This window comes from Scyliorhinus torazame, chromosome 16 (assembly GCF_047496885.1).
Source record: "Scyliorhinus torazame isolate Kashiwa2021f chromosome 16, sScyTor2.1, whole genome shotgun sequence".
Lineage (NCBI taxonomy): Eukaryota > Metazoa > Chordata > Chondrichthyes > Carcharhiniformes > Scyliorhinidae > Scyliorhinus > Scyliorhinus torazame.
This window is the reverse complement of record NC_092722.1, coordinates 190,685,257-190,711,191: the sequence shown is the minus strand read 5'-3', so window position 1 is coordinate 190,711,191 and position 25,935 is coordinate 190,685,257. Positions and strand designations below refer to the sequence as shown.

At 39.5% G+C, this 25,935-nt stretch overlaps 2 protein-coding genes across 8 annotated transcripts in view; one reads left to right on the top strand and one right to left on the bottom strand.

The window, feature by feature from the left end:
- The window catches only part of LOC140393331 (slit homolog 1 protein-like), a 477,252-nt gene extending 468,629 nt beyond the window's left edge, over window positions 1-8,623 (top strand). Inside the window, exon 37 of one of the 2 annotated variants that reach the window (XM_072479670.1) lies at window positions 8,439-8,623. In XM_072479670.1, coding sequence (XP_072335771.1) covers window positions 8,439-8,449 — 11 coding nt within the window. In that variant the 3' untranslated portion in view covers window positions 8,450-8,623. Of the gene's footprint in view, window positions 1-4,959; window positions 5,557-8,438 lie in introns of those variants that run through there. The other variant, XM_072479671.1, reaches the window with a different exon arrangement.
- LOC140393330 (uncharacterized) overlaps window positions 1-25,935 on the bottom strand; it is a 141,394-nt gene that overhangs the window by 25,843 nt on the left and 89,616 nt on the right. For 2 of the 6 annotated variants that reach the window (XM_072479665.1, XM_072479666.1), the window contains exon 1: window positions 22,835-24,272. The exons of 3 other annotated variants lie outside the window; for them this stretch is intronic. The gene's annotated coding sequence lies outside the window, so the exon portion shown is untranslated. Of the gene's footprint in view, window positions 1-5,167; window positions 13,964-22,834; window positions 25,227-25,935 lie in introns of those variants that run through there. One more of the 6 variants, XR_011935575.1, reaches the window with a different exon arrangement.

Sequence of the window (25,935 nt, the reverse complement as noted above, 5' to 3'; positions counted from 1 at the left end):
TCCTCAAAAGCCAGTCTGCCATCTGTCAAGATGAGGAGAACTCTCGCCTCCTCCTTGAACACTGCTATTGGATTTTTTTATATCTAAATTAAACAAACAACAACAACATGCATTTACACAGCACCTTGTGCGTAATAAAATATCTCCAGGCACTTCACTGGAGCGTTATCAAACTGAATTTGAACCAAGCTGCATCAAGAGATATTAGGGCAGATCAAAAGCTTGGTTGAAGAGGTAAGTTTCATGCAGCATCAGATGAGAAACAGAGTGGTTTAGGGAGAGAATTGCAGAGTTCAGGGTATCAGAACGCCTGGCTGCCAACAGTGGAGGAATTAAAATTGGAGACATGCAAGGAACCAGAATTGGAAGAGCAGCGATCTTGGAAGGGTGCATGTAGGGCTGAAGTAGGTTACAGAAATAGGGAGGGAATAAAGTAATGGAAGACTTTGAAAATAAGGATGAGAATTGCAAGGGCCTCAGCTGCAAGCAAAAACCAGTATCATGGGGCAATGCAGCATTCTTCAATACTGCAAAAGAGGTTCGTAAGATATATAGGAGCAGGATTAGGCCATTTGGCCCATCGAGGTTTCTCCTCCATTCGATGATGGCTGATCTCATCCTGGCCTTAACTCCACCGTCCTGCCCGTTCTCCATAACCCTTCAACCCATTACCAATTAAAAATCTGTCGAACTCCTCCTTAAATTTACTCAATGTCCCAGCACCCACCGCACACTGGGGTAGCGAATTCCTTTATTCACAACCCTTTGGGAGAAGTCGTTTCTCCTCATCTGTTTTAAATTTGCTACCTCTTATCCCAAGAATATGAACTCTCAATTCTAGAATTCCCCACAAGAGGAAGCATTCGCTCCATGTCTATGTTATCCATACATTTTATCAACTTGTATTCCTCAATTTGATCTCCCCTCATTCTTCTAAACTCTCGAGAGCCTAAACTGTTCAATCTCTCTTCATACTTCTAACCCCTCATCTCTGTAATCAACCTAGGTGAACCTCCTCTGAACTGCATCCAATGCCACTATATCTTTCCTCAAATAAGGGGACCAAACTGTGCGCAGGTGCAGTCTCACCAATGCCTTGATTAGTTGCAACAACACTTCCTTACCTTTATACTCTTTTCCTTTAACTATAAATGCCAAGGTTAGCTTCCTTAAAATGGTCATCAGCTGACTTCTCAACATTTTCCATGACTTCAGATTGATAGAGAAACAATTGCAAGGCACCGTCAGATAAGCCAGCTGCTACTATTAAATAAGTGAAATAATTCAGCCCAAGGTTAACTTTAAAAAAATGTCAAACTTTTATTGTGTGCTTATCTAACACACACAATGAAGTGGAATAAATCAAACATTTATTCATGTCACTTGTATCCGTTACCATGAGAACAAGTGTACATAGCTACCCGGTATTCTCTCTCCCAAAACAAGACAAGTTGTGCTCACATTTTAACTCTCAGCCAAGCAGCAGTCCTTCATGACAACAGACATGGCGAATGGCAATAAGCATTCACCCAGATGAAACACCGCGATCTAATTCAATTCTGCCCTTTCCCAATGACCAGAACCATTTATTGTCTAAGATGGGTCACTGGGCAGCAAACGGTACTGGGAGCTTTCTCTGACCCAGCAGTTTGATGGCAATTGTAACTCATACTACCATGCCTACTGTAATCAGCTCCAGGAACAACTCCAACACCTTCTGGAATATCGGGCGCCTCACAGGCACCATCTAACATTGAAATCAGCTGTCACATTAATGTGCGTACACCTCGATTGTGGTTACCAACATACCTTGGTATTAAGAGTTATGCATTAATAAGGAAATAATGTGATACAAAATATACCCAGTATGCAAGAATCACAAGCACAGACACAGATGTGGCTTTGTGAGCAGCACAGCTAGGACTTGGGAGTCTACATTTTGCTCACAGACCAGTCTGAACTTAACTTAGTAACACTGCAAACTCAATGTTTTGTTAATGCAGCACCCATTACATTGCTTTGGTAGTTGCACAGGGATCCAGCTTCAGGAGCATGCTTTCAGTTCATCACTCTTACACAGCATGTTGGGAGCTGTGTTCTACAAGACCACTGTGTTCCCTTGCACAACGTTGGGGTCGGAACCCAGATTACAAAAAAAAAGGCCAAATTAATTCCCTTCACTGAACTTGGTGGTCTTAATCTGATGCACATTCAACAGTCATAAAGCTCTGAGCTCCACAATGCCATTGGCTCCAGGAGCTTAAGTTTGTTTACACAGGAGAGGGAGAACAGGGTCCCTGCCTCTGGCTGCACTCCTATAGTTTCAAACATAAAGCAATTTGTTTTGGAGCAAAACCATGAATAAAACATGGTACATACTCCTTTGTGTCCTTAGTTGTAAGTGCTGGTCACTTAAATTTGAAAGCGCCGGCTGAAGTATTCCTTTCAACAAATTCAGGTTAACACCATGTATGGTATGTCCTATCCTTCAACTCAATCTGTTCAGTTTATATGAGATAGAGACGGATAGACACACACACCAGCATCTCAGATGATGCACAGTGAAAATATTTACTAGAGTAAAGCAATTTTGTACAAACTAAACATGAGCATTATTTTACATAGCTCAAGTATAATTGCAGAGATTGTACTGGGTGGATAAATGATCTAGAATTTGTAATAGTAGGTTTGGCATTTAGCATTTAAGAAAAAACCCATTTTAAAATAAAATTTAAAGTGCCCAATTATTTTGTTTTCCCCAATTAAGGGGCAATTTAGCATGGCCAAACCACCCAACCTGCACATCTTTGGGTTGTGGGGGTGAAACCCACGCAGTCACGGAGAGAATGTACAAACTCCACACGGGCAGTGACCCAGAGCTGGGATCAAACCCGGATGCTCAGTGCTGTAGGCAGCAGTGGTAACCATTGCGCCACGTGCTGCCCCCAAGAAAAAAAACATTTTAATTTATTTACCTTTCATGGCCTCAAAGCCCAACTAATCAATTCCTGTTTTTTGAAGTGTAGTGACTGTTACATTGCAAAAAGAACTGTGCTTAAGCTCCTTTAATGCGAGCAAGTCTGTGAGCTATCCGGAGCAGTAGTTTAAGTTTCCATCATCAACCTGTATTTCATTATCCTGGAATACCCTATCTCACCATTAGTGCAGCATCACCACAAGGAAGCAGCTCAAGGACAAGGCCTAGAGGATGACGAGGAAACAGGCAATAAATATAGAGAGTCACCCATCTCGGAGAACAAATTTGGAGGGACTTTCAAGTGTGTGTTATTGAAAGTAATATTTCAAAACGCTGGATTTAAGTAACCACAGATTAGTGTCTAAAATAGATATGGGAACTTTTAATTACGGCAAGATTCTGAGGAGAAATCCAATGTGTATAAGGAACAATGGTACAAGTACAATACGCCTTTATTTGGAATACTTGTTACTTATCATCTATGGTAACTTTAACTAATTAGCGTCATTCATAGAACTCTAGAGGATCTGCTCCTGCACACCAAATCTAATCAGATTTTCATTAAGCACTTTAAAGTTTGCTAATCAATCTCTCCAAATTCATCATCAGGTAACAGAGTTTCAGTTGTGAGCAGCTGATCTGATATTTCGGGCAAAATTAAAGTCAACAGCCTTGCATAAATCCCTGCACAATTGAATGCAGAACTTGCATTCTTGACCTGTTTTATCTGCTGTGCACTTGTCAGAAGGTATGGTTAGCCCATGGGGAGAGGGTGGGAGATCGGCCACCAGATCAATGGACTAAAAGGACAGTGATCCTGATGTAATGCTAACGGGAGCCACAGTTAGGCCGCCAACCACCCAGCAGCAAGAAGCTGGAATAATAGTTTCTGAAAGCAGTATGCACATTTGCAATTGTCATGCTTTTGCCTCGCTTACTTTACAGGGTTGTCAGTTATGCTACTAACCACCCCTAGAACTACAATATAGCATGAACAACATCTTTAGAAGTGGGGAAGACAAAAAAAAGAGATGAGAAAGAAAAGTTACAACCTCAAAAAACATGATCATAATTATAAAGAAATATGGCTTTATGGCACTTTACAAAAAAAATTAATTATCTCCTGTTTCTGTGGTTTGTTTTTAAAATTAGCCTTAAAACTAAGAGAAAGTAGAAATAATGTATGAAAAAATCTAAACTGGATTGAAGAAAGAAATAATTTGTTTTGCATTTTTATCCCATTTCAGAACTTTTTTTATAATGCCATTGTATTTGTGTGTAAACCGAGTTTTAACTGGTTATCACTAAAATCTCTAAATTGTGATACTTTGTCCACTTAATTAATGAAAAAGCAGTAATGAAAACCAGCAAAATTATTAAATATTTCCTACCAAAAAGCTGGTAGTATCTGAAAAGAGCATTTTGAGTTGGATAGCAATAGAGTGCATGCTGGTGGTTGCAAATCTGCCACTTGCATTGATAGAAGCAATCTGGGGCAATGCATATTATAAATCAGGAAATATCAATACAAAGAATATTATTCAAGGCTGCCAGTACTTTTGTGCTGAGACAGTTTCAGCAGCTGCAGAATGTTAACATTCATTGCAAATTTTGCAAAAAGGTTATTTAATAAAAGCTTCCTAATTGACAGTAGCAAACAGGTATATTGGCAAACATTGAACTGTAATGATTTATGTGCCATTTCCTATGGTACTAATACACTGAACAGCTGACAATCATTTAATATTAGCAACATATGCAATGCAAAACCAATGATAATGGAACTAAACACTCTCCAGAAGTTAGCAATGTTAACATCTAATGTTAGCATTATTTCTAAAGTGCCTAAAAGTTGCTGAGTTTCAACAGTGACTGCTTTTAATTCAAAATGATTTTCAGGGCCTAGACCCAAATATTTTTATGCACTTCTAGGTTTATTTTCTGACTCTTACAGGTAACATGTTTTTTCCTTCCTTTTGTAGTGCCGAATTAAAACATTTCCAAAATATAAATGTTTTGAATGTCAGACACAGGAGCAAGGATTATAAATGCAAATGTGCTGCTGCTTCCAAGTTCAAACTGAATGGGAACATTACCAGAAATCCATGCCACAGTCAGCTCTTCAGAGAACAAAAGTGTGCAAGAAAATAAAAAGCAATGAGGACAGAAAAAGGAAATTATCAGACAGCATAAAATTTAACAAACAGAATTTATTAGAAGAATAGTGTTTTTGTACCGAAACTGAGCCTAAAACAACCAGTAAGTACTACAAACACGTTACAGTTAGAACTTTGTTATTTGTTAAACTTCATGTTATTCTTATGCAATAACAATCAAAAATTCCACATGCACAGAGACAGAATCATTGTTTCCCAACATACTGTACAATGCAAAGGACCACACAAGTTACAAAAAATCTAAAAAGTACTGGTCACTTACAGTAAGACACAGGGTATTTCAGTATTCCAAGTTGAAATCAGTTTCCAGTTTTAAAACAAATCGATTAACAGTAGTGCAAAAAATAAGTTTCACAACATCTATACAAGACATTGATAATTAATGGACACAGAAACAAGAAATACATTTATAATCAACTGCAAAATAAACTTTTTTTTAAATTATACAATTCTTTCAGACTGTAAACTGTTATTATAATGCAAGGTCAAACAGACCAGATGGGCACCCGTTTTTTGAACATTACCTGAATGTGGGACGGTGAGCTAGTTTGAGAATGGGGCAGTTATCGGTGCTCAAAATCCAAATGCGCTATGTATACTTCAGTGGACATGTAGCCCATTGTCACTGGCTTTAAATCGTAAGTATATGTATTCAGAGGGAGACACAAATAAGTTATCGCTCAAGATTCTGTCATTCAAGAACATTAAGGAGCACCTGCGTACCGAAACAACTAAAGTAAAGTTGTCATAGTCCCAGATGACCACAGGTTGCTTTCCCCTTTGAGGGGGAGAGCTGACTGGTGGTAATTTAACCCAAGGGTCACCACATCTCAAGCAGGGGGGGGGGGGGGGGGCAAGGTTGAGAAGGCGGGGTCCTCATGAATAACCTCAGCTGGTATGGGAATGGAACCCACGCTGTTGACATCACGCTGCATCAGAAACCAGCTGTCCAGCCAACTGAGCTAAATGAGCCCAACTCAACTATTGTAGCTTACACTTGAATATTCTGCAGCCAACACTTGTAAAAATTCCTGAAATGCTTGTCTGAGATAGTGTGCTTTGAACGTCAAACTAGTTTGTGAAAATGATAGTGTATAACTGAAACATTAAGTATGTTTGATATTGATCTACTCTGCCAGAAATCTTTAAATGTCCAGGGCTCTTATGTCCAAAGTTCTGGTGGAGAGTCCCTTCTACAACATTAACCTTTACTCTTTGATCTGCATTTACCAGTATTTTCTGTTTTTATTTCAGATTCCCAATATATTTTAAAACAGTTAATTGTAACTGTGACTGAATGAATTTCTACCAGTGTGTGAAAATGATAAGATTGTTCATGTGTAAAATAGTGTTCATTCAGAATTCCAGTTAATCAGCCAATGAGAAAACTGCAGAAATTACTTGTACATTTTTGGTATGAAGAATGAAGAAATGTGCCACGGGAAAAGTCTGGATATGGTGCATTGTAAAGGGCCATTTATGATTTCCAAAATGCCAGAACTGTCTATTATAAATTCTGGTACCCAATTTAATGATGCTTTGTGATGTCATATAACCGAATCAACACCTCTTCTTCATCACTGCTATATAAAGGGCACAGGTGAAATAAACAAAATTTACACTAATAAACTTGACTTCAATACAGTTGGACTAGCGCTAATACTAAACTAATTAACAAGCACAGCCCATTGTACTTGGGAGTATTTTCAGTTGGGTAGGACTTGCCAATTTCGGATCCCAAGTTTAAAAAAACAGCAAATCTTATTTAATACGAATAAATGATTTCCACGTAATAGGTCAGAGTTTTATTTGGTTGGAGAATATTAAATCCATTCTTTTAAAACAAAAATAAGTCAGACAAATGTGCCCCACTGCTGAGTCAGTTACATAGGATTTAAAATCTACATTTAAAGTGAGAGTAGGAAAAGGGGGAGATAATAACAGCTTTTGAATTTGCAGTACAAAGACCACTGATTCTTCCCCAGCCCAAAGATTCACAGAAACATTGTTTGTACTGTACAACGCAAACCATCACTTCAGTCACCCATACAGGATATTGCTATTTATGGATACGGTGGTGGATTTTGCTGGATACTTTAGACGTTACATATTTTGTTGCCAATCTTCAAAGACAGGACTGGCTGGCCTAACTTTTAAAAAGTGATCGCAAGTATTTCTGTTTGTATGAATCGAAAGCAATGCCTCTTCACACAGCGGTGTATGATAACTTTACACAACACAGGTTTACTAGGGATTAGAGATTTTAAAGAATACTCAGTGGGCTGAATTTGTTTGAGCTGAGGTTAAAGGGGAATCTAACACAAAGTATAAGCAATACATTGGAAAGTTTGAGAGTAAACATAAGTATTATTTCTGTTGGTTGATAAACTGGTATTGAGGTGGCGGAAAGTTAAGATTAGTACTAAAACCATGTAGTTTCTTTAAAGGATTTTTTTGCATGCAAAGGACTATTAGAATATGAAATGCTTTACCATATGTAGATTTAAAGCAAAATTGATCACAAGAGGGAATTTGATAAATGCTCACATGGGGCAAAATATGAAACGGGTAGGGAAAGAAATGGGGTTACAGTAAAAACGATCATGCTTGAAAAGCCCTTAACCAGCAAAGATGAATTGTTTCCTGTGAAACTGTTTGCCTCTCAAGCCCCAACCTATAAAATTGTCAATTATTAACTGCAGTTTTTCTATATACTTTTTTAAAATGCGAACAATACTGTTAAAATATGGTACGTTCAGAAAACAGAGCCCAAGAAGTCTGTACAGAAATACACAATTGTGGACACAGAATGCCACAACAAAATGTCAGAGGCACTGTGTAGAATAAAATGAAATTTCGGATTGGCGGACTAAATTTGTGCAAAACTGAATAAAATTAACATTCACCAACAGGTGTGCCATAACACTTGAAAATTCACTGTTAAATTTAACAATTTAGCCTAAAGTACCTGCACTAAGTGGTTTTGAAGTAGTGTGTCAAATGTCCCTGAGGGTTTCTTAAAACAGTATAGAGGCGCAATTTTTTTTTTTTTTTAAGTCACTTATTCTTCTTACCGGTAACATAGAAACACAGAACACACTATAACTGAAATAACCAAAGAGGTTATTGAAACCAAAATAGGTTTGTTTCTTTGATATGCATCCAAGTAGTGACAATTCATACAGCTTTTCTATTTTTTTCCTCCATCATCTTAAAACTGTTACTTTCCAATGTGACTGCGCCTCACAAATATAATTCTTGCAAAATATTTTTGTATTTTGTAGGGATGTCATAATGGTGACAATACTGGGAATCTGTCTCCAATCAACAGAGCCTGCTTTTGAAATGGACCATTTTCATCAATTTCTTTGGATTATAATTACTTAGCTAACAAGTGGTATAATTAGAATATATGATGGAGTCATGTGATACAATTCGCATCTGACTTTTGGCATTGACATTAACTCATCTGTTGCTAAGAATTTCATGAGGTATAAATCACAGCCAGTGGTATTTTTATCCTGCATCCTTCATTCCTTTTGCAAATAGAAGCTATCCTTTGGGTTTTGTCACAACTTATGAAATGACAAAAAAAATTGCCCATTGCATTCTAAAATCTGAATAGATGTTTAAAGGAAATGGCACTTGAGACGAGAGGAGGAACCTAAAACGTGTAATATCCTAGCAAGATGAACAAAAATACATGGAGAAGGCAAAGGAATGTAAAAAGGAACTGGGAAATTTAAGATTCCCATATTCTAAGCATTTATATCTTCTCACACATGGCTCTACTTATCTCTTACCACAATGACAAGAGACAATACTCCCCAGTAATCTAGATACCTAATCTGCTATGATCTACTGCAACCAATTAATCAAACAAGTTACAGAAAATCAAGCTCGAAGTTCAAGTCCTCTAGCTGGGACAGAAGAGGAGAATTCAAATGCAGAAGCTGGGTGAGGGAAGTAACAGGCTCTGCTGAGATGCCAGTCACGGATAAATCGCTCACTAACATTCACAGTCAAGGTTTTTCAAACAAATAAAGGCCAATTGACCAAGGTGCTGGAAAGTGACAGAGAAGACTGAGAAAAATACCTGAGTTTCAAGCTGCTTTATGCACAGATAAGATGCATATCAAAAAGGAACAAAGTCCACCTTTCTGTCAACATTCTTTGCACCCGGTCCCCGCAGGAGCACTCATTTTACCTTCTCCCACTCCAAGCACACACAATCAGAATCAATGTATTTTTAAAATGAAAACCAGGCATTTTACATCATTAATGTTCTGCACAAACCACGGACCTGAAAACAAAACAGGTATTCATGAATCTGGATAAAATAGATTTGAAATGCCTCAGATATACATTGTACAATCATTTTTTCTGCATTGAAACAGGGAAGAAATTCTCCAATAAACTGACAAATTATTCTGAGCATCCTGATATGTTCACAGTCCATACGTCAGCCAGATTTTCTTTAACTCGCTCTAAAGTAGTCTTTCATCATTGTTGTTTCAGATATGATAAACCATAAATCATGTCCAGAGTGGCATATTTCAAACCCTGGACACGCCAAAAATGTGAATTACAGCCATCCCCAAGAAAAGCGGTTTTCCTGTAAACAATTTCAGCCACAATCTTCCCTTATGACATCCCCTCAACCCGAAGAATGTGAATTTTTATAAACTGGATTGCTGTAAATTTGGAAAATTCTGTAATTTTGCACATTTATTTGGAGTATTATATTATACAATCCACATTAACTATAAACTCAAAACAGATATTGAAGCAATAATCTATATATACATTGTATAACTTTCCTTCTCTCCTCGCTCAAGTACATGGAGTTTTGCTTGGTTGATTCCATAAAAGTACCATAGGTACTTTGCGTAAGTAGTGGACAATGAATGTCTGCAGGTTACTCAACCATAAATGGAATCTCAGCCAAGGAATTGACATGCATAAGAGCACCAATATGAATGTTGGGATCCTGACGGTCTAACTGTAAGCCTACCAATTGATGGCCCAGCCAGATTTGGTAGTTCAGTACAGACAGGGAATTGAACCTTGAATCTTTAATCTCTATAATTTAGTTCTACACCGAGCAATATCTTCACCCATTTGGCCGCAAGAACTTTTTTATTATGCTAGGAAAAATCTATGCAAAGTGCATGGAGCATATACAGGGAGAAAAATGAGACTGAACAAACAGGATATTATGTCCATTACACCTCAAAAAAAAATTTGTGCAAATAAGAGCCCAGTTAGAACTTTGGACTGTATCAAATTAAAAATTATATTGAAGTTTGCATTTAAGTTCATTAGATCACTAACCCAATATTGACTGTTGTGACTATCCAAGCAGTAAGCAGAATCAGGTTTAAGGTTACACACAGTTGCCATTTCCCAGTTTTCAGTCCAGCTGGGAGTTACTGCTGGTTGCACTTATAGCATAATTTTCCCTACCGGTCTTGGTTAAATTAACACTGCATGGGAAAAGTCAGAAAATTGCCATTACTCACTGTCTCTTAGACCTGCATAAGTAATTTTACACAAACCCTCTCTTCCAGTACTACTTGTTACCAAACCAGAAAGATCAGTCATTTTCAGTCATGTTTACCGTGTTTGAAGGATGTGCGGCATGTACAAAAGGACTGTTCAGTTAAGGTCAAGGCTCTCTTAATATAGCAAAAAATAAATAAAACATTTGAGAAAAAAAAATATTTTAACCACGATACGTTAATTCTGAAATGCAAAGTGACTGACAAACTGGCTTCGGTATCAAACTGTGAACAATTCCAGGCTTACAATAAAGGACAACTACATTGCACAGATGATCACTTAACACAGGCAGCTTGTCTAGGGAAGGGGCACGTTTTTTTAAAAAAACATCTGTATGACAGAAAAATTAGATATAATGCATTAGAAACAGTACTGTGCAATACTGAAGAACACTACCATAATCAATACCTAGAAGTAATATAACAGGAATGGAGTGCGCTTTTGGTTACGAAAACATATCTGAGTGAGACCAATCCATAAACAATTGAAAAATACTGGACTGTTCGTACTGCTCTATTTATACATACATTACAACCTCCAATCTACCATTGATGTTTTGAAACAGATTCAGATTTAGAATGATACATTTTTTTAAAGTTTATACAGTAACAATACCTTGAAGGGCTTGGCACACCATTCAATCAATTCATTCTGGACATAATACTGAACCAATGTGAATTAAACTCAGAAATCTTGTGGAGAGCAAAGCATGATGAAGAAGAAACGGAGACTCTTGTCCACTCTAATCCCATCACTGATATATTGAACAAAATTGCTTTTCACTATCAGTTAGGGAATTGAAAATGGGATTTCCAGGAAAACGTAATCTTGTTCAATGAAGGTAAAATAAAAACAAATCTTTAGTGCGTGGTGCAAAATAATTTGTTAAATTGCGTTCTAAATAGTTACTACTGCCAAAATTACCCAGTCTTTACAGCTGTGTTGCACTGTTAGCCATCTAATTTGTTTCACAAATGAGGCACCTTGCTCCTGACCTGAAACAGCTCTTTAAAGCCTCAGTCAGTTACCATAGCAACCTTTCTCTGGATTAGACGTCCAGTGCATTGTACAGCTTATGAATCAAAATTACAATCAAACAAAATCTTGATGCGTCACAATTGTGCGAGTAGAAACAACAAATCAGTAAAACAGGTTAAAACATTTGTAAAATGAGAGATTGGAATGGGAAATTCAGGAGTTAAAAGATTCAAAAATTGCAATGATTTGCATTAATTTACATTAAATTTTGGGACCCATGCTGGGAATAAAAGTGATAAAAAAAAGCTTTGACACTAACCATTGCTGCAGCATATTAAAATTTGATACCGTAATCTATATAAGCAACACCAGCTGACAGGGGCTTATAGGACCCGTCTGTTTGACTCTCATAATGAATTGGAATTCTCATGATACTGATGCCCACCGCGATTTACCTTTTAACAAACTGTGCAAGAAGTATGAAATTGAATATGCTATGTGTTGAGGAAGAATGAAAACAATTGCAAAATCAGTTGTTAATGCAGATCTCAGAACTGATTCATACCATCTAATGGAAGTGGCTGCAAAGGGCGATCAACTATTAGCATTTTGGTGGGAAATCCTTCAGTTTCTTTCCTAGATTACGTATCAGGTAGGGCAAAGAGAGCAGGTAACATTTGGGGACATTGAGTCCATGCTTCCATTGCTGCTCCAACATACAGTATCACTAAGGCTGCAGAATGCTTTTTGATATATATCCTATTCCAATAATGCTCTTCCCATCCATCTTCAAATTAGGCAGAGATTTCAAATTCTTTCTCCCTTATTTTTGTATTTTTTCAAATTTTAGGTTGCGTCGCTTTATTTTAAAAGGTGCTCTATTAATGCAATTTATTCCTGTTGTGCTAGTGTTGCTCTGTAGATTTCTGTGAAAATATAACCTTAGATAATGACAAAGTGCAATGAGTGTAGTTTGCCTATTCATAAAAAACAAACAAATAATACTGTTTTTGCTTTTTTTATTTAGTGTCCAAAACATGGTGGGAGATGTTAGTGCCCCAGAACGAAACTCCTTCCACCTAAAGCAAGCAGTAAAAGCATTGCGCACTACCAGAATAGGTAACAGACCTTTAGATACACAATAAAACTCCTTACTTTTTGCCCCAATACAACCCAACCCCAAATTCAAAATACTCCCTCAAAACAATCCCCAAGATGATTTTTATTTCATTGCCCGCTGGCCATTTGAGTGAGATTATCAGTTTATTAAATTAGGAGCATTTTTAGTGTGGGTCCACAGTCTAAGAACTGCAGTAAACGGGCTCTTCAGACATTTTAATTTCTCATTTAATAACGTGATTAAAGATGGGCAAGTAGCAAGGGTAATTTAGCTGAAGATTAGATCACTTCATGCTGCCATGCCAGGGTATCAACCCTGTAAATTTACTAGCCAAGTGCCAGTCCTGTAAATATTAAATTGACGCAACAAATACACTGAACTCTACAGAAATGACATCTAGTTAAATAGTTTCCCCAGTCACAATTTTTTAAACTTTTGATGACGAAAGGATTTCATTTCCATTAACAGGATGGTGTGCCAAGTGATCTTTTTGGTATTGTTACAGTATGCATGCAAAGTCATAACAAGCAGGAATAGAATGTCCCAGCTTCTATTGTTCTCCCTCTTCTTTAATTTTTCTTTTCCACCCCAATTGAAAATGTTCTGGATCCACACTTGCAAAAGGCTGGCACAAATACAAGCCACATTGAGCAAGATGTGTTAAACCAGGCAATACTTTTTGTGAATACAGTTCACGTTGTCAAATGTTACAGTTCAGAGGGCACATTATCAGTGTTCTAAGAAGTAACAGTACATGCTTTCAATTTCAAACATTCTTTATGTTGCAAACAAAATCAACAGAAACTGCATGACTCCAGCACTGGTCTCAAATATTAAAGATGGATATAGTTAGCATTCCAACTGGAATGGAGGCTTAATAAATTAGTAAAAATAACAAGATAATACTTTATTTTAGTGCTTTAGAATATAAATAAATAAATCAGTGACGCAGAGGCCGCCTGCAATCAGTTCATTTTACATTAAATAATATAAAATATCATAAATAATTCAACAGAACTCCCCCAGGTCCCAGAGAAATGGATATGAAAAATTCAGGAGAGCTTCTTCCACATATTTCTTCTCCAAAAGAAACAACGCGAAATCCTGAAAACATTTTGCCTGAAGTTGATATTTGTCTTATCCGTCAGCCTATTTCAGAGTTGGGATACAGAAAGTTGGCAATTACAGTGTAAGCTTCAAACGTTTGTGTTTTCCAAAAAATCTTTCCTGTTTAATTCATGGGGAACATTTAAATACTGGAACCAAGCAGTTTCTGTAAGCAATTCTTGGGAAAATTAATGCCTAAAAAAGGAACCGACTGAGTAGTGTTCAACAAAAATCACCTAAAGAGCTATTGCGATATACAATGATAGGTTATGAATCTTGATAAATAAGGCTGTAAGGTTACTGATCATAAAGAGGTGAGAAAGTCTTGTATTAATACAATATTACAGTGAAGGTATCATTTTCACGATCTGATAATGTAAAGTAGTTGTGCATAATTAGATATGAAGTATTAAGACAATTACAGTACCAGCACAATATTGTCAGCCATTTCACTGGCATGAGCTGTTTTCTAGGTGAGCACCAGTATACAACATATTATTATTTTCCCTTTTGTTTTGATTCAGATCTATCCTGAAGCGATTCTCCGGCCAAAATGTATTTGTTAACCGGCAGCTCCCCTTATATTTAGCAGCTGAGGATTTTTTTTAATTTTACCTATTCCTATAGATACACAATTTTGTGTTTTAAGACAGTCACATCAGATGACAAAACTTCAATGCATCTGGTAACTAAAGGAGACATGTAATCAGCACAAAAAACAGTCATGATCTGCTTCAAGAAGACCCCAAGCAAGCCTTGGAAATTGGATATCACTTTTTTGAAATTCTGTACCGACTATTATACACGAAGACAAATAACTAATCAAAAATATAGCAGTTCAACTCTTGGAACACACTTATCATTCTGAAAGGACTAAGTAAAGAGGGCAACATGTGTCGAAGTGTCCTATTTTATAAAACTATTAGATTTCCTATCACAACCTTTTTCCAATTTACGTAAAAACTCTACTCATTAAAATCTAACATATAATATGCGCAGGCTGAAATAGTTGGAGTCCTTGAGTTGCTTTAACAACTTTAAGGCCTTTGCACTTCACTGTCACACAGATTGATGTTGAGGCCCCATGGGAACATCATCAAGAGCATGTGACTTCAGAGCACCACACTGCTCGTTAGTTTACCAGCGTTGCACAAACTTATGAATTTCCAAACTGAGGAAGTTCCTTTCCTTCTTCCTAAATATTTGGTTGTACATTAACAAAAGTAGCGGTTGTTAAAATAGCCTCCAGTTAAGTAACCAGTATTACACGTCAATAAATAACCTGTTTGAATAAACTTAAGGTGCAGCACTAAAGATTAAACAAGTTGTGAACAGTTGAGTAAGTTCCATCACCACAATCATAGCGAATATCCACGCTAATGGAAAACATGTTTATCAACAATTTAGGTCGATGACCCTTCATCATTACTACTCCCTTAACTCTCTCTCTCTCTCAACAGATGCTGCCTGTCCTACTGAGCATTACTAGCACTTTGTTTTCATTTCAGATTTCCAGAAACTGATGTATTTTGCTTTTGTGTTGATCAACAGTTCATTTATTTGGATGAAAATGTTACATATACACCATCCTTTCAGTAAAAGTAAATAAAATGTTTATGCAAGTCCAATTAAATATTCTAGGAAAGAAATGTTTTTAGGCTAAACTGCAGTTCTATTGTAATGTTATTTCAATAAAGTTATCTTCACAGCATCAGTTTGTCAACTTATTTGACCATTCAATCAGTCCATTTCTTTTATTAGTCCAAAGATGTGCGGGTTAGGTGGTTCTTTGGATTAGCCATGCTAAATTTCCCCTTGGCAAGTTAGGTGGATTGCCACGATCAATGCGTAGGGTTACGGGGATGGGGCGGGAACTGGGTGGAATGCTCTTTTGGAGGGTTGGTGCAGACTCAATGCCCTCATTCTGCACTAGGGATTCCATGGAAGTGGTTGATTGATACTGAACTGTGTTATTCAATGGGTGGATGAAGCCACATAATGTCAAAACCTATGTTTGTCAGAACCAAAATATACTGCTTTAATTTAGTGACCACTTTTCATGACTTATCAACACACCATGCTCGATCAAGAAAATTAGTCAACAAAACAACACAATGTTTTGATAGCAATCCTTCTTGCACAGCACCATGAAAATAATAGCAGAACAAGAAAGCTGGGGAAAGTCAATCAATTCAGAACAGTGTAAATAGCCTATTTTAATTCATCGTCACTTTAGTTAAATTCACTTAAAATTTGAAAATGGCTGAGGGATGAACTGCAGCAGTGGACACGGTAAGGGTTTAAACTAGTCTGGCGGGGGGTGGGAACTAGAGCAGTAGGTCAGCAGGTGAAGTAACGGAGGGAGAGCCAGAGGCTAAGGCGAGTAAGACTAAGAGGAAGAGCAAGCAGGGAGAAGTTGCTGAACACAGTGGTATTGGTGGTCTGAAGTGCATATGTTTCAACGCGAGAAGTATAAGGCAGAAGAACTTTACAGCTTCGATTAGTACTTGAAATTATGTTGTGGTTGTTATCAGAGACTTGGTTGAGGGAGGGACAGGATTGGCAGCTAAACAGTTCAGGATTTAGATGTTTCAGACAGGATAGAGGAGGATGTAAAAAGGTTTGGGAGATGAATTACTGGTTAACGATAAAATATCAGCTATACTGAGGGAGAGCATCTCAGGGGCTCATGCAGCGAGGCAATATGGGTAGAGCTCAGGAATAGGAAGAGTGCAATCACAATGTTGGGGATTTTCTATAGGCTTTGCAACAGCCAGCGGGAGATAAGAGCAGATATGTAGACAGGTTTTGGAAAGATGTAAAAACAACAGGGTTGTGGTGGGTGATTTTAACTTCCCCTGTATTGACTGGGACACTTAGTGCTAGAAGCTTGGATGGGGGAAAAAGGGTTTCTTGAAACAACATGTAAATAGTCCAACTAGGGAAGGGCCGTACTGGACCTGGTATTGGGGAAATGAACCCAGACAGGTGATTGAAGTTTCAGTAGGGGAGCATTTCGGGAACAGTGGCCATAGTTCCGTAAGTTTTAAGATACTCTTGGATAAGATAAGAGCTGGCCTCAGATGAAGGTGCTAAATTAGGGGAAGGCTAATTACAACAATATTAGGCAGGAACTGAAGAATTTAGATTGGGGGTGGCTGGTTGAGGGCAAATCAACATCTGACATGAGGGATTCTTTCAAACATCAGTTGATTAGAAGTCAGGACCGGCATGTTCCTGTGCAGATGAAGGATAAGTATGGCAAGTTTCAGGAACCTTGGATAACAAGCGATATTGTGAGCCAAGTCAAAAAGAAAAAGGAAGCATTTGTAAAGTCTAGAAGACTGAAAACAGACAAAGCCCTTGAAGATTATGAAGAAAGTGGAAAGGAACTCAAGCAAGGAATTAGGATGGCTAAAAGGGGTCATGAAAAGTCCTTGACAAACAGGGTTAAGGAGAATACCATGCATTTTATAGGTATGTAAAGAGCAAGAGGTTAGCCAGAGAAAGTGTTGGCCCACTCAAGGATAGAGAAGGGAATCTATGCGTTGAGCCAGAGGAAATGGGCAAGGTACTAAATGAGTACTTTGCATCAGTATTCATCAAAGAGAAGGGCTTGGTGAGTGATGAGTCTTGGAAAGGGTATGTAGATATTCGGAGTCATGTCGATATCAAAAAACAGAAGAGGTAGGGCATCTTCAAAAGCATTAAGGTAGTCCCCAGGGCCTGATGGGATCTACCCCAGAATACTGAGGGAGGCAAGTGAGGATATTGTTGGGGCCTTGATAGAAAACTTTGTATCCCCACTGGCTACAGGCGAGGTCCCAGAGGACTGGAGATTAGCCAATGTCATTCCTTTGTTTAAGAAGGGTAGCAGGGATAATCCAGGAAATTATAGGATGGTGAGCCTTACATCAGTGGTAGGGAAAGTAAGTATTGGAAAAGAATCTTAGGGGCAGGATCTACTTACATTTGGAAACCATTGGACTTAGCGATAGGCAGCAAGATTTCGTGAAGGGGCGGTCGTGTCTCACTAACTTGCTCGAGTTTTTTGAAGAAGTGACAAAGATGATTGATGAAGGAAGGGCAGTGGATGTTATCCACATGGACTTCAGCAAAACCTTTGACAAGGTCCCTCATGGTTCAAAAGCTGAAGTCACACGGGATCAGAGGTGAGCTGGCAAGATGGATACAGAACTGGCTCGGTCATAGAAGACAGAGGGTAGCGGTGGAAGGGTGTTTTTTTGAATGGATGGAAGGCTGTGACTAGTGATGTTCCACAGGGATCAGTGCTGGGACCCTTGTTGTTCATAGTATACATAAACGATTTGGAGGAAAATGTAGCTGGTCTGATTAGTAAATTTGCGGACGACACAAATATTGGTGGAGTTGCGGATAGTGAAGACGATTGTCAGAGGATACTGCAGGATATAGATCGTTTGGAGGCTTGGGCGGAGAGATTACAGGGATGGTGTTTAATCCGGACAAATGTGAGGGAATGCATTTTGAAAGGCGTAATACAGGTGGGAATTATACAGTAAATGGCAGAACACTTATGAGTATTGACAGGCAGAGAGATCTGGACATACAGGTCCACAGATCACTGAAAGTGGCAACGCATGTGGATAATCTAGTCAAGAAGGCATACTGCATTCTTGTTTTCATAGGTCAGGGCATTGAGCACAAAAATTGGCAAGTCATGCTGCAGCTGTCAGAACCTTAGTTAGGCTACATTTGGAATTAGCGTAGAATTCTAGTCACCACACTACCAGTAGGATGTGGAGGCTTTGGGGAGGGTCTGGAGGGTTTTAGCTATAAGGAGAGGTTGGATAAACTTGGATTGTTTTCACTGGAACGAAGGAGGTTGAGGGGCCACCTGACAGAGGTTTACAAAATTATGAGAGGCAAAGACAGAGTGGATAGTCAGAGGCTTTAAGAGCCATCTTGACAAATACATGAAGAGGATGGGAACAGAGGGATATGGAACCCGGAAGTGCAGAAAGTTTTAATTTAGACAGGCATCATGATCGGCACAGGCTTGGAGGACTGAAGGGCCTGTTCCCGTGCTTTACTGTTCTTTGTTCAACAACAATATTCACAACTCAAGAGAGAGAAAAGGTCATTCAAGTTCAGGCCATCCAGGGTCAGTGCACGACTACCTCAAGACCATCCCTCCGCCAACACCTGTTAATCTCCTACTTTAAGGACTAAAGCCCTGAAGTTATGCTATTGTTAATGCACCCTAAGAAATCCCTCTTTGAACTGTCTGAATAGAAGTGCAACCCATTTATTTCAAATTATGTCTTTACTCATGTAGCAAGAGGAATTTCATTTAAAAATTCCAACACAGCAGATTGTCTACTTCCAAGAGTTATAAAATTCTCTCAATTATTTTTCTCCTTGTGCAGATGTTATCTTATCATGTACCTCCTACAATAAGGAAAGGTTCCCAACAATATTTAGAATTAGAATCATTACAATTCAGGAGACCATTCGGCCCATCGAGTCTACACCGATCCTCTGAGGAAGCACCCTACCTAGGCTCACAACTCTACCCTACCCCTGTAACCCAATAACCCCACCTAATCGTTTGGACATTAAGGGATAATTTTAGCTTGGCCAATCCACCTAACCTACACACCTAACCCTGTGGGAGGAAACCGGAGCACCCGGAGGAAACTCAAGCACACACGGGCAGAAAGTGCAAACTCCACAAAGACAGTCACCCAAGGTTGAAATTGAACCCAGGTCCCTGGCGCTGTGATGCAGCAGTGTTAATCACTGTGCCACTCATATTGTTCTTTAGCTGCATAAAGGCAGGACGACAATAAGTGCTTTTCAATTTTCCCCCCTTTCTTTTCCCTACGTAAGGCAAACCAACATTTTATCACAGCAGCACATCCAAGAACATAAACTGGATGATATGGAGATATGGGGCAGGTAAACTAGGCGGAGTCCTACGTCTCTCCAATGCTATAATGGGTTGCACCACCGACTGCCATAAAGGTTCCCCTCCAAGCCACCCATCATCCTTACTTTGAAATATCTCACCATTCTTTCACTGTCGCTGGGTCAAAATCGTGGCACGTCCTCCCTATCAGTACTGTGGGTATACCTACACCACATGGAATAGGGCAGATCAAGACAACAGTTCACCACCACCTTCTCAAGGGAAATTAGGGATGGGCAACAAATGTAGGACCAGCCCGTGACACCCACATCCCATGAATTACATTTTAAAAAGAGGCTCTGGTACAGAGAGCAGGTGCAATATGAATAAATTAAATTGATAATTCTGTTATTTAATAAGAACAACTTACTTAACAAGTTTTTCAGTTTTCCCATTGTTCAACTTATGGAGATTTTCAAAGCTAATTTAATCATGAAAATGCTTGTAAAAACAAAAATCACTTAATACTCAACAGTTCTACTAGTTGCAATGCTGTCAGTTCATTGTCCAATTTTGCAGTTCCACTAGCAGAACAAATAGCCTCAAAATCACAGGGCCCAATTCTCACAAAAGATTTCTAATTTAATTTGTGGCGGGTTTTTCAGGGAGTTTCCCGCCGGCTCTGCTGGCGAGTTCCCCACTGCTATTCAATGACACTCAGACACTTTATTGGGCCCTGGGAGTTTCTCACCGGTTTAGCCCACACTCAGAATTTTCGTTTAGCACTGGGGAGCTGAACTTCAAGATTGTGCAGCCATTTTGAAAGGGTGCCACAATCTCTAAGTGAGCTTGTGGGTCCCCCACACCTCCCACCCATGGGCAATGTCACCCCCACACACATGAACACTACCCCACACCCCCCAGGTGAGGACACCGCGCTATGGGGTCCCTGGGGGTCCATCCTTCTTCAGGCCCCACCAAGCCCCCTTACAGCACCCACTCCCTTCTAGGGCCCCCTTCCATCACCCAACCAATCTCCCAAAGGCCCCTACTAACCCACCCTTCGAACCTTCCCTTCACCCTCATTTAATGGGCATGGCCCGCCTCACCCTCTGGCAGTGCCAGCCTGGCACTCAGGCACCACTGCATGCCACCCTGGCACCCAGTGCTCCTGCCAGCCTGGCAATGCCATCCAGGCATCGTAGTGCCAGCTGGGCAGTGCAAAGGTGCCCACGTTTTAGGGAGCCACCCTACACTTACCAGCACTGATCGGCACCCAGCTGCAGCCTCGCTGGGGAGGCCGAGGAATCATGAAGGCCTCTGGATCTCGTGTGAGTAGGTCATAAGTAGGTTAAAGACCTATTTCCTCGAGCATCATTCGGCCATGCCCATTTGGGGCGGGGCCCTGACTCAGACGTCTCGCGGGACTCCGGAGAATCCCGGGAGGCGCTAAGTATGTCGGGAGGCACACTGGTGGCGTCTCCCAGGATTCTCCAGCCGCGTTGTGCTCAAGCGAGAACACGTGGTCGGATATCCGCGCCCAAAGAATCATTTCAGTGAAGAAGAAGTCCAATCGGCCCATTGAGTCTGCACCGACCCTCTGAAAGAGCACCCTAGCCCCATAACCCCATCTAACCTTTTGGACACTGATCGGCAAACTTAGCATCGCCAATCCACCTAACCTGAACATCTTTGGACAGTGGGAAGAATCCCACATAGACACAGGGAGAAAGTACAAACTCGACACAGACAGTAACCCAAGGCTGCCACTGTGAGGCATCCCAAAATTAGTATCAGGACTTTGAAAATAAGAAAAATCACCTATTTCCAAGCTCAAATGTTTCACATATTTGGACTAGAAATATTTTTGTCTTTGCACACTAGAAGAAATAGCCTTTCATCCTTAAATTAGTGTCAGAACCTTTCAAATATTTTTTTAATTACCTGCCATTTCAAGATCAATTTTTTTCACATTTGAACTGGAAATATTTTAGTTCCTCCACAATGTTAAAAAAACTACAACTTTAAATCTTTAAACTATGATGACAGGGTGGTGGTGATGGGGAACGTTTATACGAGCACAGCCTCAGGAGGGGTTTATTTAATCTGTACAAGCCACAACTGTGCCCTCTTGTGGGGCCCTTAATTAAGGCTATTAAATCTCCCTCGCTACTTTGAAATTAAATCTATCTTTCATATGCAGTCTAAGCGGCTTTATTAAATTTGAACAAAACAAAAGACAATTTTTCAAAACTGACACTTTATCTTTCTTTAAGACTTCCCAAATGATCAACTCGCAGTTCAAAAAAACATTACCAAATTGGAATGCCAATATAAGAATGCTTCACAATGACAAGATACTGCAAACTTTGCTGGTAAAGCTGGAAAGAAAATCTGAAAAAAGATGTACATGAAAATAACTGATGTTGGAAAAGGCAGATCTGTACAATCTGAACTTGATATGCTTAAAAAGTATTTCCAAGATACTGTTAAAGAAAAACTGGCAAATTAAGCATCTCCGAAACATAAGGCTCCACTTCATAATCACATTGAACTGATGGATCGAATTTAAACTAATTGCCAGACAGGAAGTATTAGTGAAGGTGGGGATTGCAATATTTAGCCCTTCACCTAATTACACTTAAAAACGCTGTTTCAACAAGCTCTAGCAGGCTAACTAACACACACTGCAACGCTGAATGTTTGGTGACGACTATGGTGGATGATAAGAGTATTTATTATCTCTTGTGGTTTCGGATTGTGCTCCTCACTCACTGCCTCTGGGCTAGGCCTGTTTCCAATGGGATCAAATAAAAGCGCAGCCAGGACAAAATATGTTATTCAGCTGCCATTAGGCTGCTCTCTTGCACTGCCTGGCCTTCTCAATTTGTTACGAGTTTTAAAAAAGAATCAATGCAGGAGGAGAATGAGCGGATGTATATTTGTGGAAAAGGAATGTGGGTGAGAATAGCAACACAGCCATCCTCTCCTCTCAGCCTAACAAGTCTCTGCAAACTACTTACATTTCATATAGCTGCTTTCCCCTTCACAGTCAGCCCATTGTCTCGCCACTCCATTAAGAGGAATTTGTCAAAAGGCATTTTTCTTTCAATAAAAATGATACACAACTAGTTACATCCCAGGAGCCTGGGAGAGGAGGGCCTGGCCAGCCCCGCCCCCACCTCCCCATTGGGCCTGGGCACGGTGCCGCCCCCTGATTGGCCCTCACAGCTGCCAATCAGCCACCCCGGCCGTAGCCGGCCTCGGCGGGCGCCTGTCCCATTTTAAATCACCTCGCAGCAAATTAAAGCTGGGAATTGATGGCTTCAAATGACCAAAAAATGGGCAGAATTCTTTCCAATAATAAGCATAAATCACTATAAAAATGTACATGATTAGGTCGAATAAGTATCAATTACGGTTGCATGTCTGCTGCCCACCTCCACTAGCTCTCAGCTTTGGGCAGCAGTGGCAGAGATAGGTTGGAGCATTTCCTCCAAAGGGTTTTCTAAACTAATTATTGAGTGGAGAGAACGGAGGTTTGAGCACACTTGGACAGTATATCCTCTCAGCAGTTTATAAAATCTGGCTGCCCGTTCAAATCCATAAGACTCTTTGTGCAATAAAGGCCAATCTGTATTGATATTCTGGAAAAATCGTAAATCGAGCAGAAAGCAAATTCTCCATTTTCAATTGGCCTTTTTTCCCCAAAATTTAAAACAATGATTATATCAATTATATTGGCTTGATGGACCAAATTCCAGAATGAAATTTAATGGGGCAATAATAGTCTGGGGGCAATTATTCTTAATCTGTCTCTATGTTAGGAATCTGAATATACAAACAAATCACATCAGTTTCATGCCAACTACATTTTATGAACTGGTGGACTGCACCAGGAAACACTATTACTGTGAACAATGCTTGGACTGAAGCACAGGGTTGACATTCAATTTATCCACTACAGAAAGCTGTATAAATGTCTGCTGTTATAACTGCTATTACCTTGCCAATGCTAGTTTATAGTGCATCAGAAGTCTGTTTGTCTCCTGTTCAGTGCAAACTCCTTTGCTACTGCATTTTTAAAAAAACTGCACAAAGGTTCACAGTTTAGAAAAAGATTTCTTTCAAACTTTTTTCACTGGACCAGTACTGCTGTAAATAGGAAGAGAAAATGCTTGAAACACTCAGCAGCTCAATCATCCGCTGTAGAAAGAAAGAGAGTTAATGTTTCAGGTTGAATAGAACTTTGTGTTTCCAGCATTTTCTGTTTTTCCTCAAATTCTCAGCATTTTGGTACTTCTGTAATGTTGGCTCGTTTCAAATAGATAATTGGAATTTTCAGGAGCAAAGGAGCACTCCCTTTTTGTTCTCAACCTACCTCCACACCCCATCACCAGGATGTCTTTTCAAATTGTCCTTGTGCTTTACTAGTGCTCACCCAGATACACAAATCTCTACTCAACTTTCAAATTACGAGGACTGTGTTCGAGCTCATCATCCAACTCCTGGGGCTTTGGACTGAGGAGTTTCAGCTTTTTCTTTGGCGGGTTTTTCAAAGTACCCAGCCTCTCTTTCACTTTGTACTCCAGGGTGCTGTGAGGGATTCCGTAGGTACTCTGGGCTTTCGAGACACTCATCTTCCCATTCATCACCACAGTGATAGCTTCTTCAAGGATCTCACTGTTGTACTGTCGGTAGCGACCTCGCTTTTTTCTGGGCTGCTTCAAGTCACCTTCTTGTTCAGATGTGGTCTGCTGCTTACTAGAAGTAGGCTGGTCTGCATCTGAGCCCCAGGAATCATGTCCTCCATCAATCAAACTCACCACCCCTTTCCTGTGCCACAAATTCTGCTTTGGAAGGATCACTCTGAGTTTCCTGTGGAGTGCACTTTCAATCTGTGAATTTATGAACAACGGACTACAGTTATAATGATTTGTGACATTGGTTTCACAAGAGAGAGCCATTCCCCGAACCTGTGGTATCTTCAAATCTACTGAAGAGGAATGGCCTTGGTCTCTTTTTCCATGTTTTGTTTGAACCGACCCTCTCTGAAATGTAACCTGATGGAAAGGAAATTCCTTGGTATCTGCAGATGTATCATTTCCCCTGAATTTTACATGTTCCAAATTGAACTCATAATGTGGTTTGGCCCAAGGGGCCTCTCTAGCTAGTATTAAGTGTTGTCCACGGTGCTGAGATGCTGCTCCCAAACTTGGTGTAGTAGATTCCACACTCCTGCTTACTGGTTCCTCACCCTTCTGGGCGGATCGAGTCACTGGTATTTTGAGAATAACAGATGATCCAGAACTGTCCTGCGTCACGGTCTGTATGCTTCTTCGTGACTTTGGAAGTGCTCCTTCAATACTTTGCGATTCGCAGTCCAATTGCTGTTGGCCAGCTCTCACAGGACGCCTAGGATTGGATGGAAGGAAACTCAGGTGAGCAGGACTTGCACAGGCAGCAAGGGATCGATGGAGGTCACTCCTTTATTAGAAGACCTTGCTTGGGTAACATCACTTTATGAATATACAGAATTTAACAACCTCAGCATCTGCACCAATTTTAATTTTTTGTTTGAATAATTATTTATAAAATTGTGAGAAAATATTCACCAATAGTCTGAAGTAGCTCAAACTGAGGCATTGAAATCAAAGCTCCCCGAAATACAAAAATAATACAGCGGAAAGGGCAATTGTTTTTTTAAAAGGGTGCACAAATTTCTCTTGAAATGATTCGCGCAAATAGTCTACAAACAGTAGCTTTATTGCACATTACAACTTAACATATATTGTCACTCTACAATACAGAGTTAATTTTAGTGTAACAAATGTGACGTTACCTCTAAACAAGTAATAAAAGAGTCAGCCAAATTATGCAAGATTAAACATTGAATGCCATAACCATAATATATTAAAATAACACATTAAAGGTTTGTGCAAGCCACTCTTTCACAAAAGCATGGGAATCACCTTATAACAAATATGTCATCTTAACAGAACAGTATCTGATGAAGTCAAAACACAAAAGTTCTCAATAATTTTGTTGTGCTTGCCAGCTTGATTTCAATAGATTACCTTTTTCATATGCATTGCCTTTTTCCCTGCAAATTTCTTTCCCTTTT